The 26,108-nt window shown below is 36.6% G+C and overlaps 1 protein-coding gene across 1 annotated transcript in view; it reads right to left on the bottom strand.

The window, feature by feature from the left end:
* The window catches only part of LOC150109622 (cyclin-dependent kinase 14-like), a 185,514-nt gene that overhangs the window by 24,624 nt on the left and 134,782 nt on the right, over nt 1-26,108 (bottom strand). Inside the window, exons 12-13 of the mRNA XM_090402788.1 lie at nt 12,945-13,038; nt 4,864-4,927 (exon numbers count right to left, since the gene is read on the bottom strand). Coding sequence (XP_090258914.1) covers nt 4,864-4,927; nt 12,945-13,038 — 158 coding nt within the window. The remainder of the gene's footprint in view (nt 1-4,863; nt 4,928-12,944; nt 13,039-26,108) is intronic.

Consider the following 26,108-nt stretch of genomic DNA (forward strand, 5'->3'; position numbering starts at 1 on the left):
ATTCGTACAGGCATAATCTTGTATACTGCAAAGTTGGAAAGCTGAAGAGTAACAATCAGATAGGTTAGTATTAATATGGACTAGATTGAGGACAATTTCTGTTGATTTCACAATTCTTCTCTTCAGTTCATTGTATCCTAAAGCATCCAGGAGTTTATTATCTTTGGTGTTTGGTCAGATGGAGAAATCCATTGAGTTGCATATGGAAGAACATGTAAGAGACATCATGTATGGCAGAACTACACTAAGGTTGGCAAGAGTGGCTATACAGCGACTGTTTGTATTTCTCATTGTTACAGAGTGGTCAGTCAGTGGTCTATCAATGTGTGGTCAGGCCTTCTTCTTTTACTATTGCAGCATTACCCTTTGGGGTAGGCTTGCCTACCCTAAGTTCTGATAAACTACTGCTGGAATTTGTTTCCATTCCTCCTGTAGTGTGGCAGAGAGCTGATAAGTGTTAATTGGGTGAGTAGGTCTGGCATGCAATGTTCACTCCAAGTCATCCCAAAGATGTTTGATAAGGTTGAGAGGTTGGGGTTTTTTGGCCGACCAGTTTAGTTCTTCAACTTTCATGTCTTCAAACCATGGAGCTAGGGCCCTTGCTTTGTGAGCAGGTGCATTATCATGCTGTTTCCAAACTGTTGCCACAGTGTAGGAACATCGGAATTGTCAAAAATGTCATGGTAAGCATCATCATTTAAAGATCTAGACACAGAAACTAATGGATCCAGTTCAAACCAGGAAAAAGGCCCCAGACCATTATGCTACCTGCCTCCAAATTTTATAGTCAATACAAGACATTCCTGTAAGTATACTCACCAGGCATCTGCCAGGTCTAGACATGTCCATTAGATTGCAGGATTGTATACTGCAATTCATTGCTCCACAGGATCCTTCTCCATTGGTCCACAGTTCAACTGTGTTGTTTGCACCATTCCAGATGACACTGGGCAATAGCAGGTGTAATCAAGGGTTTGTGAACCACACCATTAACCACAAAACCCATAGGCAAACACCTCTGGGTGAAGTTCTGTCACTGGCATAAGTTGCAGAGATCGTGCGGAAGTTGTTTGTGATGGTTGCTAAGGATGATTGGCGATTTACTGTGACAACACACTTGATAATTTGCTGATCGTGATTTGTCAGTTTCTTGGGCTTACCAGTTCAGGGAGAGATTTGGTGGTTCCATCATGTTTCCACTTCACAATAACCTCACTGACAGTAGACCGGGGCACGTGCAATGTGGAAGAAATCTCTCGGACCAAATGACTGTAATTGTCGCTCTGACTATCATACCATGTTCAAATGGACTTAACTCTTTTCATCCACTCATCCTGATGGTAAAGAATATCTACACTGCTAATGCCCATGTGCCTATTCTTATATAGCATTGTGGATGCATGTCTGTGTCATCCAGACAAGTCAACATAGAGCTATACGGGTGTCTAGACATTTTTGACACAGTGCATTTCTGCTTGCCCTAATGATGAAAAATCTGTTATTCATGCAGTGATCTGGAACAAATCAGAAAAACATGTTTAGATGCTACAATGAACTGGAGAGAAGAACTGCGGAATCAACAGAAATTGTCCTCAATCAGGTAAATCTTAATATTAACCTCAGCTATAACCTATATGTATATATAGGTTATAGCCTATATATGTATATATAGGCATGATCCTGGTGTATACAAGATCATGCCTGCACAAACATGCCCAACAATACTATAGCATCCAGAATGCCTTCAAATGTAAGCAATACATTTGCAAATTTATTTAAAGCTGTCTTCTCTTGTAATGTACATTTTTGTATTTCTTTTTTCATGTTATGCACCTGATGAAGTATTCTAAGAAGATGAAACTAGTTGTGCACTCAAATAATAAATAGATTTTCTTATTCTGGCATCTCTGGGCTTACAGTAAATTTCTTTAATTATATTATATAGCTAAGTAAATCTGTTGCATCAAATGTTTTTTTTTTTTTTTTTTATGGAGCATTATTTTCTGGGAGTGAAATTTTTTGTTCCAATCCAGAAATATATTTTCAGAAGAAGACATAAATTATTCCAATCCAAAATTATTAATTTGTGCAATTAGGGGAAAAAAAAAAAACTTTTAAATTGTTCCAAGTTCCATTTTGTTTTGGTTCAAAACTATTTCAGCCCCTGGTTTTATTAATGTTTCAGTGCAAAAACATAAATTTAAAATTTAAGTATTTTCCATTATTCTAGGTAAGTTTTGCATGTTGTAGTCTATGACAGAACATATTATGTACAGGATTTTAGAAACAAATGTTCATATATTAAATGTTAATATTTATTGAAAAATTAAGATGTAACAGATATAATGAATAACACTGCACGTCAAGTTTTTCATTTGGAGTAAAGAGTTCAATGTAACCTGCAATGCATAACTTTTCAGCTTAGAGCTAAGATCTTGTTAAGTTTAACTGCTAAAACTTAGATTTAGCAGTTAAACTTAACAAGAAGGAAATAAGTAAGATATTTAACTGAACATTTCATTGGAAGTAGTAGTAGTGCAAACTATTCAAAACTATAATGGACATAAGAACTAATGTCCTATTTTTGACACCATCTAATGATGGAAAAGAAATTTACATTTCTAGTGAGGCTGGAGTTTGTCTTAAAGTGTGATGGGACATCCACTGTATGGTCTACAATTCCTGACTTATTAACAATAATGGTAATGAATGTATTTATGTCTTTGAGGGATGTTAACAGATTTTCCTGTCTATATCAGGCTGCATTACAGACAGTGCACTTTATACATTTCTATATGTGATAGAGGATGGAATGTGTCCTTGGATTGCTAGCAGTGCACCATGGGCTTTCAATCACCAAAGCACATAGTACACTACCAGCAACTATAAGCATGAATAACGCGGGAGAAAATTATTGATATGTCTTATACAAATGCTGATTATGGCTTGTTGAAAATTATTTTGAAAGAACCTATTCCATTAGAAAGTAGCATATTCTTATCACACAATACACTGATGTTGAAATAAACACCACATGCCATTTGATATCCTGTAGTCTTCTATGGATATATCCAAATATCCAAGCCTACCTTAAAGGAGCATTATGCATGACTTTCAATGTCACTAATCTCACAGGTTTCTGCTTACCTGAAGAGAACTGATAGTTCTGAACTGTGTTGTCTGTTAAAGATACCAAGCAATTTTAAACCTGGTTTTACTCCATTTTTTCCAAGTAAGCAAACAGACAAAATGTCAAGTTTGCGCCTGCAATTTATGCAAGACTAGCTGATCCCACAGGTAGTGCAAGACCAAGGCAACTCGTGGTAAAGGTGGAGCAAGCTCTGATCACTAATCTTAATATTTACCCTTAATGCCAAAACACATCTCCAAGAAGGGGATGTATGATGTTTTGTATTAAATGTAAGGGGCCACTACCCAGACCGGTTTCGACCTTTATTGAGGTCTCATCAGTGGGAGCCAGGCTAGAAATACCAAGATTTAGTAATGCAGAGCTTGTAAGTATTTTACCAAAACAAGTTACCATAAGGTGTTATAACCTTATTAAATAAAAATCTCAGGAGCAGATATAGATGTAGAAAGTATTTTTAACTTGGGTGTATAGTTATGTTAAAGATACCAAGCAATTTTAAACCTGGTTTTACTCCATTTTTTCCAAGTAAGCTAACAGACAAAATGTCAAGTTTGCACCTGCAATTTATGCAAGACTAGCTGATCCCACAGGTAGTGCAAGACCAAGGCAACTCGTGGTAAAGGTGGAGGTTGGAACCTTAAAAATGAACCACTAAAATACATATGGGCTCTGCAGACTCTTCTATAAATTCAGTAACGTATTGAAAATTTCGCACTTCTAGGGCACTCTTGTGTACCTATGACCTCGAGATTGTAGAGTTGTCATGATTTTATTACATGCTTTTGTGTTTAAAGAAAAATGTGGATCATAATCACAGGGAATTATGTCCAAATACTGGTGAAATTCCAGATGACTGGAAGACAGGCATCATAATACCAATTTTCAAAAAGGGAGATAAATGAAGGTGTGAAAATTATAGTCCCATAACATTGCTAAGTCAAAGCTACAAAATCTTCACGCACATTATTCAAAATAGAATCCAGGTCAATGAATGAGACGGTAGGAGAAGATCAAGCAAGCTTTAGACATAGACTGTCTACTACCGACCATATGCTTATAGTTATTAGCCTGACTGAAAAATATTGGGCATACAACTTACCTATATATTGCAGTTTTATTGACTTCAAACCAGCATTTGATTCCATTGACAGGAACAAAATGATAAACATCTTAAAATCTATGATGTTAGATTCAGAACTACAAACCTTTATTGCAAATTATTATAAAGATACCAAATCAACTGTCGAATTTAATAAAATAAGAACAGACTAATTCAAAGCAAAAAAAGGAGTCATGCAAGGTTGCCCACTCTCACCAAATTTATTTACTAGCTATCTCAAAGACATATGCAAATCCACAGCTGAAGAACTAGCTCTACAAATTACTGGCATGAATATCAACCACTAGGACCATACTTTATCCAAGCTGGGTGTGGCCCGAGGTGCTAGAGTACTTGGGGGCTCTCCCTCATTGTTTGGGGCCCTTATTTTTTTTTGTCCCCCATGCCAGTGTAGCATGTGCTACACTGTCCAAGGAGTTTTATTTTGAAGCTTTAACAATATAAATTAAAAAAGCTAAAACTGTATTTTTGAATTCAACTTATTAACTGTAATTTCTAGTCACAAGTAAATGTTATTAAAAACGAACAATTTTATAACATATTTTCAACATGTGTGTGACTAAAATAATAAGTGAATAATTAGTAAACTTACCAATTTTGTAATTGGGAAACCAAGATACACCCTCCCATACTTCTTCAGTTGGAGTGCCTAATACCTGTCAAAGTGAAGTATATACAATGTTAACTTTTACATCTAGAATGAGCTTGATTATCAGTCCAATAAGTTACTTTTCTGAATTATCTATCAAAACTAGATATTGAAGCAATTCAAGTGAATATCAATGAAATATCCATTGTTTAAACAGGTTTTGTTCTGAAAATATACGATGCACTGAACAGTCTCCAAGTGAACTTGTGTTGGCTTGGAGACTGTTCTTCTGGGAAGAGTGCAGAGAAAAAGAAATGGCTCAAGGAAGGTATGGAGAAGTCACATCTAACAAGTAGTATCAGAGAAACTTGTTATAGATCCGGGAATGAGCTGTTATGTTTGTATAAGAATGCCGGAAGTATCAGAAACAAGGGAAATAAAATGGTTGCACTGATTGAGTTTGTTCACCCCAAAACTGTTGGATGAAAATGACATCTTGACAGGAATAGAGATGGAAGGGTATGATGTATTTCGTGAAGATAGAAAGTAAAAAGGGTGGTGGAATGCTATTGATAATGGAAGAAGAGTTTTCTCCATACAAGGTAAAGATGTAAGAGGGAAATAGTGGCAGTGGTTTTGAGGCAGTATGGTGTGAGATAGAGGTAAATAGAATGCAATACAGTAATACCCCGATTAAAGCTCAGGATGTGCTCCTAGAAGACAAAGTGCTAAATGAAACAGCATTAAATGGGGTCATTTTAACACATTGTAAATAGGGATAGAGGGAACACGTGACCAAGAATAAAAAGGTTTTACTTTAATTTTAAGTTATTTTTATATTAACTTGCAAAATATACATGCGTACACAGAAATACAAAGTTTATTTTTGTGCTTTTGAAGGTACTGGCTCTTCTGAAATTCTTGATTTTTTAGTGATGAAGTCATCTAGTGTCATTTGTTGTCTTCTTTTTCTCTCATTAAGCAATTGTCAGTAGCAATTTCTTGCTACTGACAATTGCTTAATGAGAGAAAAAGAATGCTTATGTACTTCTTTCAAAATCTGGATCATTCGCTACAAATTGATCAACGATTATGGTTATCATCACCAAACTTTTACTGAGGAAATCTACAGCAAGTGTTCTTTGGGTTCTTCATTTTCAGGTTCTGCATGAATCCCTTGTTCTGCCTTGTTGAATCCTGGTGCTGGCTTTTGTTCTCATGATATAAATGTGTGCTTTGACATTCCCTTCCAGAAAAGTCCTGTTTCATCAACATTAAAAACTAGTTCGGGAGGAGAATTTCCCCTTTCAATTATGGCTCTTAAAGTTGATGGAAAGGCTGAAGCAGCTTCAGTATCTGCACTCGCCACTTCTCCAGTGATTCAAATGTTGTAGAGGTTGCTGCTTCTTTTTTTAAATCTACCAATCCAACCTCTGCTAGCTGCAAAGTTTTCTCTTGTATCCTCTTTGTTTTTGAATATGATTAAAAAATACTTATAGCATTTTCCATGTTTATTGCTCAACTTAATGGCATGTTGCGTTCGGATTAATCATCAATCCAAATGGAAAGATGTTTCTCCATTTCCTCTAAAACAATGCTTCTGGATCATGTTACCTTTGTTGCACAAAATGCTGTGGTTGCTGAACACTTAAATTTTGTCCCTGTTTTTTAAAATCATTAGCAGAAGTAGACACATTTAAAGGTTCCATGTCAACTTGATGTTCACCATTTTCTAATCAGCTCAGCACCTACATTTTAATGTTGAGAGCGAAATACTTTTTCGTATCAATTTTGTTTTATAATCTTTGCACCCACTCATTTTGAATAATTAAAAAAATTATAGTAATGATTAATTTTTAATGAACAAATAGAATTTTTGTTGATTTCCTTGGTCAGTAATGTCAATATGAATAACATTTCATGCAGTGCTCCAAATCATATTGATAGTGTAGACACTGTTTCACTGCCAATGAACATGATGTATGGGGAAAACAAATGCATGGTACAAACATAGATTTAGGGTTTAGGGGAAATCACAGTGCTATGACGAGTCGTCACCTTTTGCTGATTGGTTCGGGAATAATCTTGTTATGTATGAATCAAGGGAAATCAGCCTAAGTTTAGTGCTTTTTTTAGGCTTCAAGTAAAACCATGTTATATCGAATCATGGAATATTTAGCGATTTTTTTTTTTTTAGGCTTTAGAAAAAACCACAATATATAGAATCAGCGTTAAACAGGGTCTTACTGTACTTAGTTGGATGTTGCCATAGATCTGGTAATGTGGATGGTTGTGACTATGAAATGTACAAGCAAATTACCAAAGCAGATAAGAAAAAGGTGATCATTATGGGTATCTTTAATTATGGCAATATAGACTGGGATGATGAGATAGCAACTAAAAGTAAAGACAATGAGTTTGAATTTTTGAGGGACAACTACCTCAAGCAGTATGTAACTGAGGGCACATGAGGATTGAGGGTCTTGGATTTGATCATCTTATTAGAGGATGTTATTATAAATGAGGCATCAAATCACTCTCTAGTTGGTGAGAGTGACCATGAAGTGATTACCTGGGTGGTTGCCAGCAGTGCAAGGACCTCTTTGAGGAAAGGAAACTACAAGGTTGATAAGAAGCTCAGGAGATAGCTTGCATGTGTAGCATGGAATGAGGAGTTTGGTGGAAAAGAAATCAATGGGTGATATTCAAGAACTATCTAGTAGAAGCAATGTCTAATTGCATTCCAAGGGTCAGAAGGTTAAATAAAACATGTGTGAAATGGACGAATGAAGAGATCAAGCAAGCCATACAGAGGAAGAAGAAGGTATTATGGAGGCATCACAAGATGAGTAGTAATAATTAATTCCCTGAGGATTACAAAGAACAGGCAAGTAGGGTGACTCAGTTGGTAAGGATAGAAAAAATGCAGTGTGAGCAGCAGTTAACTAATTAAGCCAAAAAAAATCCTACAAGTTCTTTTTATGTAGCAAAAAAACGGAAGTATGCCTGATGGAGAACATTATATAGCAATACTGCTACAGAGGATATGTAGTTGAGATATTTAATGAATAATTCATAAAGGTCTTTCATTTTAGTGAATATGACATCATGAAGAGTTTGAGAGCAGTGGATGAGGAGAAACTCATCATTGTAAGCAAGCAAGAGGTATATGGAGAATTGAGAAAATTTGATGTTAATAAGGCTGTGGAACTTGATGATATATTGCCATGTATTTTGAAGGAATGCGTCACAGAGTTGAAATCTCCTTGACATATTTATTTAATATGGGTCTTACATTGGGTCAAGTTCCAAAGGAGTAGAAGGCAGGCAAAATTGTGCCACTTCATAAGGGAGGTGAAGAACTGAAGTATCAAATTACAGGTGTAGCATGGAATGAAGAGTTGTGTGGAAAAGAGATCAATGCTACTTGGGTGATATTCTAGAATTATCTAGTAAAAGCAATGCCTAAATCAGTGTTTCTCAACGTTTTTTGGATCATGCCCCACCTCAACATCTCAAAAATCTTGATGCTCCACCTCAACGTCTCAAAGATCTTGATGTCCCCCCCCTCTAGCATAATAGTCAGCCATGTTCTGAAAAAGTATAATATAAATATGTATATGTACATTTTCTAATTGCCCTCCAAAATATTCAAATTGCCCCCCCACCCCTGTGGGGCATATGCCCCACGCTGAGAAACATTGGTCTAAATGCATTCGAAGGGCCAGAAGGTTAAATAAGGTACAGCATGGATTTGCTAAAGGGAGGTCACGTTTTAGTAATCTACTTACTTATTACAATAACATGATGGCTTCGTTGGAGAAAGGAGATAGATACACAGTGGTATATTTTGCAAAGACTTTTGAAAGATTACCACATGATAAGTTGATGGTCAAACTACAGCAGATCGGGTTGGATGTTAGACTAGTGCATTGGATTGGAGATTGGCAATATCCCAGAAGAGGAGGGTCACTAGTGGTGTGCTTCAAGGGTCTGTTTAGGGCCACTGCTGTTAAATCTGTATGTTAATGATATTGGAAAAGATTTGAATAGGGATATACAGCTGTTTGCAGATGATGCAAAGTTGGGACAAACTATGAGGAACAGAGTAGTGTGGCCTTACAAGAACAATTGAATAGATGGAGTGAATGGGCATGGGAGGAGATACCAGTTCAATGTTGTAAAACGCAAGGTTTTAAAATTTGGGAAATAAATATGGGATGTAGAATTTATGCTTGGTGAGGATATGTTGTTAGAGGTGGAGGAAATAGATCTTGGGGTGATGGTGGATAAGGATCTAAAATTTAGAAGACACATTGCCAAAATTGTGAGGACAACACAACTAATTCTGAGAATGATGCAGGACACTGACTTGTAGAAGTAAAGAGATTCTGGTTCAACTGTATAAGACCTTGATTAAGCCACATATGGACTACTGTGCACAGATTTGGTCACCTGGTTTTCAAAAGGATGAAGAAATGTTGGGCAAGATCCAGAGGCAACTGGCTAAGGTAGTTTCTGATCTGTGGAATGTTGAATATGAAGAAAAGTTGAAAATATTCAATTTACAGAGTCTAGTGGATGAAGGAGGAAGAAGGGTGATATGATATAGATGTACAAGTTGGTAAGGGGGTTGTTATAGGATCAATGTTCAAGAGGTTTTTTGTAAAATGGTGGGAGATTGGGGGGGGGGGGAACAAAAGGTGATCCCTGGAAGCTGTATAAGGAAGATGTGAGAAGGTTTTTTGAATGGAGAGCTGCGAATGATTTTGAATGTGTTAAGGAAAGGTATTATGAGCTCTATGCATGAAAAATATTAGATGAATGTTTGACTCCATGAGGTCTCAGGATGATAATGAGGAATTGGGAATACACTTTTGTGTTGGCTGTAGAAGGCATGCAATATTTCGTTTATTTTTATAGTTGTATCCAATGGCTAAAAAAAAGTGTTGCAAAGCCTGAATTCAGTTTTCAGAGCCATGCCATTAGAACAAATAGCCCTGGCTTTGTGCATTTTGAGGATGTTATACTATTGGGATAGGTGGTGGTGGTGGTATAACTGCTTATGTAGGCACCTTCCTGTATGTCTGACTTTTTTTATTTTATAAAGAGCAGGACAGTAAACCATTTGGTAATCATGTGTTTAGAAAAGGAAGACAGCAGCTAGTCTCTTTTTCTATGGTGAAGTGAACAGTTCAGAGAACAAATTACAAAAAAGAATAATGAAATTCTTTTTTTGTAATTTGTTCTCTGATGATGCTAGTTGGAAAACCAGCAAAATATTAGCAAGTTCAATAAATTAAATAATTGTTTTTTCTTCTGGTTTTGTTTATACCATGAAGCACTGTTATAAAAAAACAGATCTCAAATAGAATATGCTATAAAATAATAAAATGGTTCAGTATGCTTCAAGTTAGATTTGTGACAATATCTTTAAATCAAGCTGTAAATATGACAGAGCAGCTGTCAAACTCTTAAGATGGCAGGGCAAAAATATATGCCTCTACAGTCTACTGTTATTATTTATCATACGGGTACAAAGTAGGTTTAAGGTTTAATTAAAATTAAAAACAATCTTAAAGAACAGAATATCTAAAATATAAGAATAAATCATTGCACATAGTGAGTCATCATTTGTATCATAAATTTATGTCCAAATTCGCCAGTCACTCAGCTGCCTTTGTTGATATGCTCATTAGGTCCAAACGACTGCCAGAGAAGGCCTGTAAGCTGCATTCATGCATAACATGAGTCAGTGTCTGAAGTGATGCTGCACAGATGCAAGTCAGAGTTGGACTGATGCTCCAGAATAACCAGATAACCAGGAGCAATAAGGGAGATCAAAGCGAGATGATTGACTGGTTGGCTTTTTATAACTCCTTTGTCGAGTAGGGTCGATATATTGTTCCACTCTTCTTTCCAAGCACTGAAAAAAATTAAATCCCTTGTCACTCAGCTGTTCTACAGTTTTCAAAGGGGAAGGATGTAAGTCTGCACTTCCAAATCATTGTGGATCACGAGTTGTGGATTGTTCATGATTTTTGTGTATTCCCTTTGAAGGAATTGCTTCCTGTGTTGGTGTGGTGGCACAATATTGCTCAAAACTGGGAGCAAACATAGTGGGATCAGCTTGATTGTTCCTGTCATGATTCTCGTGCTGGTGTTGAATTGGGTATCAATCTTAGAGGTGTGCTGTTCAGCTATGCTGGCACACAATATTTGGCAGGGCCATAGACCAAGCTGATATCTACAGACCAGAGCACCTCCACCAGCTAGCATGATTTTGTGATACTGAATGGTGATGTTGTGAGATGCAGATGGAATGTCAGGATCCTGTCTAGCATGATACCCAGATATTCATGGTTTGGTTTATACTTTAGTATTTGTATGTTCATTTATTTCGAGTTTCTCATGAGTCTGTTTATGACCAAGGTGAAAACAAAAGACACCTCTCTTTTATTTAGGTTTGGACATAATCTCCAGTTCCTAAAACAGGCAAATAGACACTTAGCATAGTTAGATCTCTTGTTAATATATCTTCTGTCACCTTTAGTCATTGATCTTGAGTTGCCATTGCCAGGTTTTCAGCATAAGCAAACTTACTGGAGACAGAGGACAAATCACTAATATACACAGTGTTAAGTGTATATTAGTGTATACACTAATATACACCTGGAAAGTGTATGTGATGATGCAATTATTAAATGGTTAGTACAACTGTTAGCATGGTATTATATGAAGTAACTTAAGAAGCATACCCTGCCTTCACAGTGTCATATGCAGCCCTGAGGTCTACAAATACTATATATGTTTGCAAGCATTTTTGAAATGCCTGCTTCTATATGTGTTGTAACGACCACTTGGTTTACTGTTCAAAAAAAAGTTTTAAAAATGGATTCATTTATTAAATAATCTTTGTTTATGATTATTTAATAAACAAAACATAACACAAATGATGCAGAAACCTTTACAGAGAGTGTTCATCAAAATAACAAGCTCACATAAATAACTCAAAACACAATCCTATCTTATTAACTTAGAGCAAAAAATCATGCTTCCTGCTCTCTGACTTTTGATAATATATTCTGATCCTGAATCAAGATCAGTTTTCTCTTCTTGGGTTGAGTTTCATATCTAGTCTATACTGGCAGAAACACATGTGCACAGCCTCTTCAGCCTCCAAAAAAATGCTACTTCTCTTTCTGCTCAATTCCTAATAATTTATAACTCCCATATCTGCACAAATATGGTATAGTGTTTTCACATTTAGGATGGTGCATCCAAGGCCTCCATTAAAAATGCTTGATTGTATCTAGAACAAGGAATCCGCTTAATTGATGACTATCATTTTCCCACAGATGCTCTGTTTCTGCATTGCTTTTTTTTTTTTTTTTTTAAAGGTATATCCATGGATGCTGCTTCACTGAACTAGCCACCACTATTCTTTCCCTTTTCTCTAACCCACGTGAACACAGACAACTGCTAACAAAATCCATGAGCAGCTAAGTTCCCAACTTATCAAACCAACTTTACTTGTCGTCCTCTTCCTTATTCTGTTCTTTGGAACAGCTTTTCCCCCCATACAGTTTTCCTGTGAATGCAATCCCCAGCTATTCAAGAAAGACAACAGATTTCTTTTTTTCTCTAAACAGTTTCCAACACAATGGCACTGCCATATTATAGGTCTTGTGACCTCTTGTGTGAAGTTGATATATTTTCCCCATTTTCTTCATAATGCAGTCAGTCATACAGATATATTTGTTTTTGTTCTATTTTGGGACTCCAAAAGATTTTCAATGAGAGACAGACATGATTAGTTGATCAGTTGGATTCCCCTTTTAGAGTGAGGCAAAGGTCAGAAGTATTACCTCCAACTCACACAATAGTTGGAGGTAATACTACTGAAATAATTTCAAGTTCAATTACTTGTTTTATTTATCATTATTTGTCAAAACAAACTGGTACAATTTCATTTAAGTCCTGCTTATACTACACTAATTATGCAATATTTCTTGTAACAAAAAATGTCTTACAAAATGTGTTACTAGAAATATGAGTTTGCATGCTGATTTTAAATCACTTACCCTCCATATTTTATCCAATTGGTCAGTAGCATCTTTTACACCAGGAAAGGCAGCAGTCCCAGAAATCATCTCTACAAATATACAACCTACTCCCCTGGGGGGAGAAAAATGTTTGTTTTTATCATACTTAAAAAAAAAAGTTTATTTATCTTATACTTCATTAGTATTTTAAATGCTCTAAAATGTATTGCTACATTTGTTTCTAAAAGATAGCTACACTGTTAATCTCAGTAAAAATTCATTGTTATCCCATCTAACTAAATTTACTGAATTTGAGATATTATATGGAAAAGAAGATATAACAGCAACATATAAGTTGCTAAAAGGATTTTATAGAGTCGATACTAAAGGAATTTTTCAATACGTGACTAGATGGCGGGGAGAGAGAGAGAGAGAAAACAACTGTCCTTTTATCTTTCTTGAAAGTGATACTAAACTTAACTAGGAAAATGTAGTTTTTCTTCCTTGAAATTTCAAGCAGGAAACTGCATTTTTCAAGAAATAAGACTTTATTCTTCCACTCATTTTGAAAATGCTCACATCATTACATTAGTTTCTTGTGCTATATGATATTTCTATTTAATATAAAATGTCTCTCAAAATTTACATGAAATTATTATTAATCCTCACCTCCATGGAGTCATAAGATTCATCATACGAATTTTGTCAAAATTCATATGAATTTTGTCTTCTACCTGTCTTAGTTACTGCTTCCTTTTGCAAGTGATGGTCTCTTGTCCATCCCATCATTATATCATATGAAAAATCATCCCAGTGTCAATCTGGTCAATATTATCTGCTTTTGCACTCTCTCTCCAAGGTTGCTTAATCGTCTTCAACTCCTGGTACCAAACCTCAGCACAATAATCAAGAACTGGTCTAATGAGCTTTGTACAATGGAACGACCATGCTTTTATTTCTGCTGGTCAATAATCTTATCAATATTGCAGTAATTCTCTGTATGTCTTCACAATCTTTGCAATATGTCCTCTGAACTTGAAATTTCTATCTATAAATTGTCCACAATCTCTCACTTCCTCCACTTCAAGTATAACTCCAACCTAGTCTGAAGCATTCCATTTGTGATTCCCAAATTTTAAACTTACATTTAGCAGTATTAAACCTATCATCCTATTCATTTGCCCACCTTTCCAGCTCATTCAAATCCTCTCGAAGAGCCACATCACTATTAATAATGACCCTCATAACATCTGCAAAGTAAAGAACTGAATATCTCTCTGTAATCTAGTGAAAAATATCATTGACAAAGACTGAAGAGTAACAGTTCCAGTACTGAACCCTGTGGAACTCCACTTGTGACCTTACTCCCAGATACTGCTCCCCTACATACAACTCTGTCATCAAAAGTGAAAGCAGGTTCATTTGCTTCAACAAAGACCAGAGATAAGTGATAATGTAAAATGCACCAGTTGCCACTAGTGTTTTCTGATGGTTGATGGATACAATCATCTGTGATCAAGCTTCAAATGGACACATGCTCGTGAACAGCAAATTCCCTATAGATGGAGGAAGTTGTTCAGTTGTAGTTTGACAGTATACATACACACACAAACAAAAAAATGGGATTATCCTCTTATGCATGGCAGAGAAAGTACAGTTCCCACTTGGATGATTTCACTGGATAGAAAAGTTTCAACGAGAAGCAGTAACCTGGACTACAGCTGCCCACTTGCCTGTGGCAGCTGGAAAGTAACTGGAGACAAAATAGAATAGTTTTTATTTCATAAAAAATAACTTTCTGAATAAAATGTTTCTAAATAAAAAGAATATGCATGATATAAAGAGCCATTCTAGTAACAAAAATTAATGTAACATTTTATTTTTCAAAAATGTTTTTCAGTTCTTCCTATTCTTATTACTAACTTCTTGGAATGGTTCTTACACAAAGGAAATATTCTTCAAACAACAATACAGAACCACTAATCATTTTATGAAACTTGCCTTGACTTAATTGAATATGTCATTAAAAAAAATGGGGTGAGGTGGGGAGATGGGGTTTTTGGGCAAGTACTTTTTTTTTTTTTTTTTTTTTTTGTTGGCAAGTAGGATTTTGTATAATTTGTCTCCTGAGAGTGACAAGTATGCATTTTAATAATGAGACCTCCATGTAGCCATTTGAGAGGAGAAGGGCTTCTGACCTAATGTCCAATCCTCAACTCTTCATGCACACTATTAGTAGTTATCTGAACAAATGAGAACAGGCTGGCAATTTGAGATGTATCCAACCAAACTATATTCTTACTGGCTTAAACCAAAATGAAAGAATGGAACAACATGGAATTTCATACTGAAGTATCACCCAGTTAAACAAGGTCCCTGCTGTTTTTATCAGGGAACAAGGGTGAACAGTAAAAAGTCAACTACTGGAGTAAATTCCAACTCAACATCTGCAGAGCTAAAGATTGGCACAATCAACATAACCACCACCAAACTGACAATGTGTTACAAAAAAGACAAAAACAGGCAAGTTCTTTCTAAGCAACACAAGGTGCTATACTCAGGTAAGAATGATCAACCATAGTATTCAACATTAAATATAAGGATAATCCTGAATGACAGGCAACATTAGAGTGATGTGGGCAAATGGACAGACTTATTTGTGACTATGGTATCACAGAAGGTTCTACTAAGGAAGAAGTGGAGGAATTTTTTGAGGCATTAGCAGCTGAAAAAATAAAACGTTAGTTCTTGTTGGAGATCTAAAGAGCAGAGTAGATAATAAATGATTTGAGAAAACCTGGAGAATGGCATATAGCTAATAAGGTAATATTTTTAGATTGATTCAGGACACAAGAGTATATACAGGATTTTACTGGTTAAATATTTACTGGTTAATTATACTGGTTAAACAGGAAGTGATCACACACTTCTTTTCAGATATTGAACTGATGATATTGAATTTTATTCTATTCAAAACTAAGTGGTGATCACTTAGATAACCCTAAGAAAAATTGTGGAAGGGAAGATTGGAAAGGACAAGCTGAACCCAGCTTGTCCTTCTCTTATAGAAAAATCTATAAGATTTTTCGATAGATAAAAATTTTTCGAATAGAAAAATCTATTCCTTCCAAACAGAAGTTGTCAGGAATAGATTTTTACCTTAAGACAAGCAATTGAGATATTATGTGAATATAATGAGGATCTGTATCTAAGTTTTGTAAATGTAGAAAAAGGATTGAAATAATCGATGAGAAAACCTAGCTAGACTTCTTCTAAAACGCAAGATAGTACTATATTAGTTTTAATTTCATTACTTACTCTTAACTATGCAGTGGAAGAAATACAACAAGCAATACATTAGAGTAAAACAGAAAAATCCCCTGGAAAAGATGGAATAAATATAGAACTTATTGAAAATGAAGGTATTCTGCTCATTAGGTGACTGTTAATATTATTTAACAATATTATTATTATTATTACTCCAAGACCTCATGGAGTCAAAGACTCATCTGGGAGGTCCTTTTATCACACACACATCTCATCATACCGTGTCTTAAACACACTCGAACTCCTTGCTGACACCACACTCTCAGGCAAGGCATTCCAATCATTCACAACTCTGCACGAAAAAACCTGCCTCTCACTCCCCTACTCACACCCTCTTTATACAGTTTCCAGGAATGACCTCTGGTTCTCCCCTGATCACCCACTATTCTCTGTAGAACTTCTCCACCATTGATCTTATAACAACCCCTTACCAACTTGTAGGTCTCTATCATATCTCCCCTCTTCCTCCTCTCCACCAGACTCTGCAAATTACATCTTCTCAATCTTATCTCATACTCAACATTCCAGAGGTCAAACTACCTTAGTCAGTCGCCTTTGGACCTTTTCCAACATCTCTTCATCCTTCTGAAAACCCACTGACCAAATCTGGGTGCAATAGTCCATGTGAGGCCTAATCAAAGCCTTATACAACGGAACAAGAATCTCCCGACTTCTACACGTCAGTGTCCTCCGCATCATTCCCAGAAACCTTTGTGTTGTCTTCACAATTTTGGTGACGTGTCCCCTAAATTTTAGATCCTTATCCACTATCATCCCCAGATCTCTTATTTCCTCTATCTTCAACAATATATTCTCACTAAGCATAAATTCTGCATCCCATCTTTGTTTTCCAAATTTTAAAACCTTACATTTTGCAACATTGAACTCGCATCCCCATTTCCGTGCCCAATCACTCAATTTATTCAAGTCTTCTTGCAAGGCCACAACATCTTCACTACTCTTTATGGTTCGTCCCAACTTTGCATCATCTGCAAACAACTGAATATCTCCATCCAAATCCTCGCCAATATCATTAATATACAAGTTAAACAGTAATGACCCTAAAACAAACCTCTGAGGCACTCCACTAGTGACTTTCCTTTTCCTGGATATCGCACCCCTATACACAACTTGTTGATACCTATCAGATAGCCAGTCTACAATCCAATGCACTAATCTAATATCCAACCCCATCTGCTCTAGTTTGACTGTCAACTTATCATGAGGTACTCTATCAAAAGCCTTTGCGAAATCCAAGTATATTACTGTGTATCCTTCTCCTCTGTCCAAGGAAGCAGTCACTTTATTGTAATAAGTAAGTAGATTACTAAAACATGACCTCCCTTTAGCAAACCCATGCTGTCCATCAAAGATAATACCATTGTTGTCAACCCAACTCTGGATCCTAGTTCTCACAAGTTTCTCCAACAACTTAACAACACCTGACACACAGATAGGCCTATAGTTTGATGCTTGAGTTCGATCACCTTTATGAAGTGGCACAATCTTGCCCTCCTTAGGAACCTGACTCAGTGCAAGACTTGTATTAAAAAAATATGTCAAGACAGGTGTCAACTTCCTGGCACATTCCTTCAAAATACGCAGTGATATATTATCAAGTCGCACAGCCTTATTTACATCTAGTTTACTCAACTCCCCAAACACCTCTTGCTCACTTACAGTCAGTCTCTCCTCCCCCATCATCAACTGCTCTCAATCTCTCCATGAAGTCACATTCACAAGATTGAAAGATCTTTATGAAATGCTCATTAAGTATCTCCTCCACACATTCTGCAACAGCTGTCTTTATACCATTTTCTCCAATCAATGTCATCCTTCAATAATCATTCTTTCTTTTGCTAGGGAGTTCTTTCAATATATATCGAAAGAACTCCCTAGGATTCTTTTTGGCTTCATTAGCTAACTGCTGTTCATACCTCTCTTTAGCTACTCTCACCAACTAAGTCACCCTCCTTGCCTGGTCTTTATAGACCTCATGAAATTGGTTATTTCCACTTCTCGTATGCTGCCTCTATACAATGCCCTTTTTCTCTGTATCGCATGCTTAATCTCTTTATTCATCCATCTCACACCTACCTTATTTAACCTTCTCACCCTTGGAATACATTTAGACATTGCATCTACTAGATATTTTTTGTAAATCCCCAAGCTGCATTGATCTCATTTCCAGCTAACTCCTCATTCCATGCTACACCCGCAAACTGTCTCCTGAGCTCTTCACAATCACCCCCCCCCCCTGTAGTTCCACATATACCCTTTTCTCACAGGGGGACCTCGCACTGCTGGCAATTATTACCCAGGTAATCACCTCATGGTCACTCTCACCAATTGGTGGATGATTTGACACCTCATTTATAATTACATCCGCTGATGAGATGACCAAATCCAAGACCCTTCATCCTCGTGTGCCCTCTGTTACATACTGTTCGAGATAGTTATCCCTCAAAAATTCATTTTCTTTACTTCCAGTTGCTACTTCATCATTCCAGTCTATATTGCCATAATTAAAATCACCCATAATGATCATCCCTTTTCTTATTTGCTTGGCTAATTTGACTATATACATTTCACTATCACCACCATCCACATTACCTGGTCTATAACAACATCCCACCAAGTATTTGATTCCATTCACCTCTATCTCACACCATACTGCCTCAAAACCACTGGCACTATTTCTGTCTTGCATCTCTACTTTGTATAGACATAACTCTTTCTCTATCATAAATAGCACTTCCCCCCCCTCCCTTTTTACCCTTCTATCCTCACGAAACATATCATACCCTTCCATCTCTATTCCTGTCAGGATGTCATCCTCTTCCAGCCATGTCTCACTTATTCCAACAATCTCTGGGTGAACAGATGCAATTAGTGCAACCATTTAATCTGCCTTGTTTTTTATACTTCTAGCATTGGTATACGAACACAACAGCTCATTTCTGGATCTACAGCTAGTTCCACTGATACCACTCACTCGATGTGATCTCTCCATGCTAGACTGGGGCCATTTCCCTTTCTGCTTCTTCATTTTAGAACCCTTTTCAATTCCAACTGTTTCCTCTTGATCCCTGGTCATCCCATTCCTTTTCTGCCTACACATGCTCTCACCTCCTCTTGGAGCATCCACCTTTCTCACGCTGTGTACCCCTGTCCACCCTGAGCCTCCCCGTTTTCCTGCTCCTCTCACACACCCATTCTCTCATTTTCTATACTCATACCACTCACTTTCCCATTCATATCCACTTCTTCAATCTCTATTGCCTTACTCTCCTGCTCTTCCACATCACTCCCCTCTCGATCTGATTCATTCTCTCTATTCACTTCTCTACCTTCCAGCAGCAGTCTCTCCAAGTGACTCACACCATAACCACTCAAATGCAGTCCATCGCTCCCATACAGCTCACTTCGTCCCTCAAACTCATTCCACAAATTAACAAACTGTACTCCCATCTCTTCACACCTTTCAGCCAGCAATATCATTCATAATCCTTGCTTTCCGCCTCATTTCACCACAGTCATACCTAGGCAACACACTGACTACCCTTCCTGTCACACTATTCTCTTTTATCCTTCCAAGCAGCCTCCTGATATACATTCTGACATGCTCTTTGCCCTCTCTCAAATCATTTGTACCAATTAATATTATTAATTCTTTTGCTCGCTCCTGCCTCATATCCAATATCTTGTAGCAAGGAAGGATACAAGTTGGGCCAACATATATATAAAAAGGTGATAAGTGTAACTGAAAACTACCAAGCAGTGTTTCTCAAATTTTCAGGCCATAGCCTGCTTAGACAAAGTATAAAAGTCAGTAGCCACTAGCCTAAGTACAGTATATTATGCTGTACTTTGGCTAGTGTATTATACTGTAAAGGGTAAGTATATTATACTGCACCCTTTACCAATAGATCACGTTTTAACACCAAAGATGAGCTTTCATATGCCACCCTTAAGTGCCAAATTGTGGAGTAGCATACATAACTTGAATATTTTTCCGTGGAAAATGAAGTATCAAAGGAAACTTAGGATGGAATTTCTTGGCACGTTTCTCATCATACAGTGGACGTAGTTGCTGATTTTGTGTACCACTATACATTCATGTGTTGAGACTGTATGCATGATGCAAAATATGCATATTATTATACTCTAATTAAATGAATTATGTAAATGAACTTTAAATTAATGATTTTAATATATCACATTGTAAACTGTATCTAAAAATTTACAGACTAAAATAAAGTATTTATTTAATAAAATTCTCTCGCAGCCCACTAATGGACCATGGTCCACACCGAGAAATGCTGCTAGGAATAAATCTCCTAAATACTAGTTATAAGTGATAGGCATGAATAATAGTATCTTCTACATATGAATATTCATATGTAGAAGATAAACTTTGTGACAAAATGGCTTCAAAAAAGGACAATCAATAAATGATTGTGCTTATTCAAAGAATTTTTACATTAATAATCCTAGTGAAAAACATTGTGAATTTAACATAGAAACATATCAGAATCAATAAATGATTGTGCTTATTCAAAGAGTTTTTACATTAATAATTCTGGTGAAAAACATTGTGAATTCAACATAGAAACATATCAGGAAGCCTCTGACAAAGCCTTAAGGAACAAACTGTAGATTATACTCAAGAAGTTAAACATTCCAAATCAGCTTTTTGAAGTAATAATATGTATCAAAACAATCCAATAGTTCTGAGAATCAATGAAACAATCTAGGAACAGAAATCAAAAAACAGAAGAGTCTGTTAAGGATGCCTAACGTCACCACTTTTACTTCACATACATATAGATGAAATATGTAAAGAAATGGAAGAAAAATATAAAACCAGCATTTAAACTGGATCATGGACCTATACTTAATAGCCTTTTGTTTCCAGATGACCAAACAATCATAGCACGAAGTGAAGATGAAATCCAGAGATCAATATATTCCTCCACACAACTGCTAAAATTTGAAATACAAATACCAACAGACAAAACAAAAATCATGGCTTTTATGGGACCATCTGCACTCAGTAAAATCATAATTGAAAATAAAATTTTAGAACCATTTAAATGCTTTAGATACCTTGGATGCATAATAATAAATTTAGTTTAATCCTTTATTCAAGTGTGTGCAAACAAAGTTTGCGCCTGAAAGTATCTTCAGGAATGGTATAAAGTGGTACAACACAGGGCAGCTCCTTGCAAAGGTGGAGCAAGCTACCAACTCGGTAGTTTGGTAGCTTGCTCCACTTTTGCAAGGAGTTGCCCGGTGTTGTACCACTTTACGCCATTCCTGAAGATACTTTCAGGCGCAAACTTTGTTTGCACACACTTGGATAAAGGATTAAACTAAACTTATTATAGTCTGACCAAGTGAAAAATAAACTTTCAATACCTTGGATGCACTATATCATATACAAAAGAAGCTGACAATGATATCAAAATTTCAAACTTCCTAAGGATAACAGAGATAATCAATAATATTTTCAAACCTAATCAAGTTCAAAAAGCATACAAAAATAATAGTTTATAAAGTTCTGGCAAGACCTTTTCTGTTGTCCAAAAATGAGTCATAAAAACTGCAGAAGAAAAAAAATACTAGAAACTGAAAAAATGAAATTTCTATGAAGAAGAGCAGGAGATACTTTCTGGGACAAAGAAAGCAGCACAGAAATGTGTATAGAACTAAATATGTATAGGACTCAGTTTTGGACAAAATATACAAATATAGAAAGAAGTTGATTGAATGCATTGAAAGAATGAATGGGTAGTCTTGAACAATTCAAGACTGCCCAAGAAGATACTTCAATATCACTCAGATGGAGGACATAGAAGTCAGGGATGATTAGAGATAAGATGGAATGAGACTGGAACAGCACACTGGGTTCAATTCCTGAAAGGATGATGATGATGCACATGACAAGATACCAAGAAAAAAGCTGTTCAAAATGCTAATTATATGGTGTAAATGGTCTATATATATTATTATCTGAGACCTCCAGGCAGTCAAGGACTCATCAAGAGAGACTATAAAGAGAGAGAGAGAGAGAGAAAAAAAAAAAAACCAAGCTCTTACCCCTTTCTTGACCAGCAGCATTCTATTGACTGCGAACAAACTTAACTTTCATGGATGCCCCAGTGCTCTCTCCCCACCTTCCATATAACAAAAAATTTCATCACACGCTATCCTATAATACTCATTCCAAGATTTATAGACATCTATCATATCACCCCTCTTTCTCCTGTTAACCAGAGTCTGTAATCCACATACTTGCAATATGTTCTCAATCTTTTACTATGTGGCCAGCAGGAGGAGAAATGATCGTGGAAGAATGACATTGCAGGATAAAAATGGGAAAAGAGCGACTGATGCAGAGGACATAGTGGAGTTGTTCAATGAGCACTTTATTGGAGTGCCCTATCCCTCTAGTACAAGTTCAGAGTTTAGAGGTGTAAGAGAGGAGAGTGTTCCAAATACGGAGTACTCTGGATACCAGTCAAGCTGTGGGACTGGATAGTATTTCACGACAGATTTTCAGAGAATGTGCTAAAGAACTGACAGTTCCATTGACCTTGCTCTTCAATAAAAGTCTGGCTGTGGGAAAGGTACCCAAGGAATGGAAGGAAGGTAAGATAGTGCTGCTGCACAAGGGCAGTAACAGACTGGAAGTGTCTAATTATAGACCAGTTTGTGTGTCATCATCAGTGGTTGTTAAGGTCTTGGAGAAATTAGTGAGGGACTATATAGTGTTGGTCAGATGAGGGTAATGTTATTTGTGAGAATCAACATGAATTTTTTAAGGGGTGCTCTTGCTTTAGTAATATGATTGCCTTTTATAATAAAGTGACAAGAGCAGTTGATGAGGGAAAGGCAATACTGCTTTTTTTTTAGATTTTGCAAAGCCATTTGACAGGGTGCCACATGATAAGCTGATATATAAGTTGCAGCACATGGGTTTAGATGTCAGGTTAGTCAACTGGATTCAGAATTGGCTGTCTGATAGGTATCAGAGAGTTGTGCATGGTGTTGCAATATCAAGGAGGGAGAAGGTTACAAGTGGTGTTCCACAGGGCTCAGTATTGGGACCTGTATCATTCAACCTTTATATCAATAACATTGTCAGTGGATATTCAGTTGTTTGCAAATGATGAAGCTGGGAAGGGGTTATCAGTAATAGCGCAGATGTGGCAACCCTGCAAGAGGATTTGAATAAACTAGACAGATGAGCAAATGAATGGGAGTGGTGGTTTAATGTAGCAAAATTTAAAGTCTTGAGGTTTGGGAACCACTGATGGGAGGATGCATACTCGACTGGAGGAGCTATACTGGAGGAAGTAGGGGAGACAAGAGATCTGGGGTTATGATTGATAGGAGACTGAAATTCAGGGAGCATATTGCAAAGGTGATGAAGGTAACTCAGAGGATTGCTGCAATACTGAGAAGGACACTGACCTGCAGAGATAAAAGAGTTATTATATGTTGTATCAGACCACACAGACTATTGTTCTCAGGTTTGGTCCCCAGGATTTGAAGGGGATAAATTAACTGTGGAAAGGGTACAGAGGCAGATAACAAAGATCGTTTCTGGACTGTACAATGTCAGTTATGAGGATCGACTGAGGGAATGTGGACTGCAGAGTTTGGTGAATAGAAGAAGGAGAGGATGATATGATTGAGACTTTTAAACTATTGAGAGGCAGTTACAGGGTAGACATTGGGGGGGGGGGGGTCTTTCGTTTTGGTTGAACAGCGGGAAGGAGTGAAGACAAGGGGGCCATCCCTGGAAGTTGCGAAAGGAGGCTGTGAGCAAGAGGGTGAGGAGTGGTTTCTTTGTGTGGAGGATGGTTGAACCATGGAATGCATTGCCTGAGATAGTGGTTAGAGCAAGAACGGTCAGAGAGTTCAAGGAGTGGTATGATAAACTTTGTTTTTCCTAAGAAAACCCACGATGAGTCTTCTGACTCCATGGAGGCCTGGATAATAATCCAAATCCTATAATCCAGATTTAATCTTTGTAGTTCTTCTTTGCACCCTTTCCACAGCTTCTTTATCCCCATGGAACCTGGGAGGCCAAATCAGTACACAATAATCCAGGTGTGATCTTATCAAAGCCTTATAAAGAGACAAAACTGTTATTGATTTGTTGTTAAAAAAAGATTTGTTATTGTGGGGCATCTGCATATGATGGCCCAAGTTTTGCTCTGAGCTTTCCTGCTTGATGTACATTCAGCATTCCACCATGGTTTAAGGAAAGGTGGATCCAACTGAATGTTTTAGGTATTGCAGTTGTGGCAGCATAAACTCTGTAACATCACCGATAGATAAGCTGGCCATTGCAGAATCAAATTTTGCCAAGAAGGTGAACCAGTCAGCTTACTCTATTTTCTATCATGATATCAATGATGTAGTACATGGTTTCCCAAATAATATTCTGGAAGAATCCATGACAACTAAATAATTTCATTATTTATTTTTGGTGATATCAATTTAATTTTATAAGTCTTGGATTTTTCCTGTTTTGAGGAATTGCAGAAGGCCGGTGTCAATATCTTTTTCCTCAGGAAAAAGATCTAAGATGTTATCAAACTATTCTGTCTGGAATACAGTAGTATTCTAGTAAAATAGTTGAATGGTTTTATTTTCCTATGAGAGGTATCCAATCCCACATTAGAGAATGAAGGAGAACATTCCATTATTTTTCTAACTAAGGTTTTGATGTAGCAGAATCATTTTTGGCATATTTTCACGAATGAGACAATGTTCTTTTTTTCTGATTCGGTTCTATTGAGATTCAAAGTATATCATACCGTTCAGGGACAATGCAGCTGTAAGAAAGTGGGATAGTCATGCTTGTTAAGAGGGATTTCCACTTGTGTGGAATAGTGGTGGTATATTTTTCTTTACCTTCTTAATTTTTTTTTCAATCTCCTTTTCTTCTTTCCACCTTTAGCATGCTCAGAATTAGACAGAATGTTCTTCCTTGCAATTAAAGCATTCAGATATTTTGCCCTTAGTGTTTATTCTCAAGCTATTTACTGTCACGACAAGCATGGATGGCAAACTTACAATAGGCAGTTAATGAAACACTGAATGTATTTCTGACATTTAGAACAGTAAAAGATTTGGTATATAGAGCCTGACAAGACAATCAAGACACCTTGCTTTCAATAATGCTGGAGGTTTCAGGAGGTTAAATGTAAGAATAATATTTCTGGTTGGTAAGGATACCATCCCCCATGTATGAAAATTTATGGCTGCCACTCTTTGATCTTTAATTTGGAGAAAAATTCACTGGGAACATTGAGGAGGTTCCATTCTGTTCTCCTCAAGAAAAAGTTCAGTTTTATGAAAGTTATAATCAGTATCTCAAATTATGTTACACAAAGGAGTTCGTCCGATTATTTCTAGGAGGATGTTTCAATGATAATATCTCCTGAACAGAGGTTCCCCCCACCACACACACTAATTTTAAGAATCTTGTTAAAATCCAGATTAAAAAGGGAGTCATTTTCCCAATATGAAGTTTTCCTGTTGAAAATCAGAAAGTATAATATATTTGTAAGTACTTCTGATGACTTTTGCTTTTTATTTTTGCTGTCACTTAATGTGACATATGATTTTGGTACTGGTGGGCTGGGCTTAATTGAGGGATCCCTCATATTTTTAAAGGGTGCAACAATGGGAAGGGACAAAGGATCATTCCTGGAAGTTGTGCAAGGAAGTAGTGAATAAGGGAGTGAGTAGTAGTTTTTTGAAATAGGTATGTGGAATGTATTATCTGAGAGGATAGCACGTGTTCAAACTATAACAGATGTTCATGTTTGAGTGTCTAAAACATATTTGCAATGA

The sequence above is a fragment of the Typopeltis vanoorti genome, chromosome 2 (genome assembly GCF_054136105.1).
Source record: "Typopeltis vanoorti isolate ZY-2024b chromosome 2, IOZ_Tvanoo_1.0, whole genome shotgun sequence".
NCBI classification, from domain to species: Eukaryota; Metazoa; Arthropoda; class Arachnida; order Uropygi; family Thelyphonidae; genus Typopeltis; species Typopeltis vanoorti.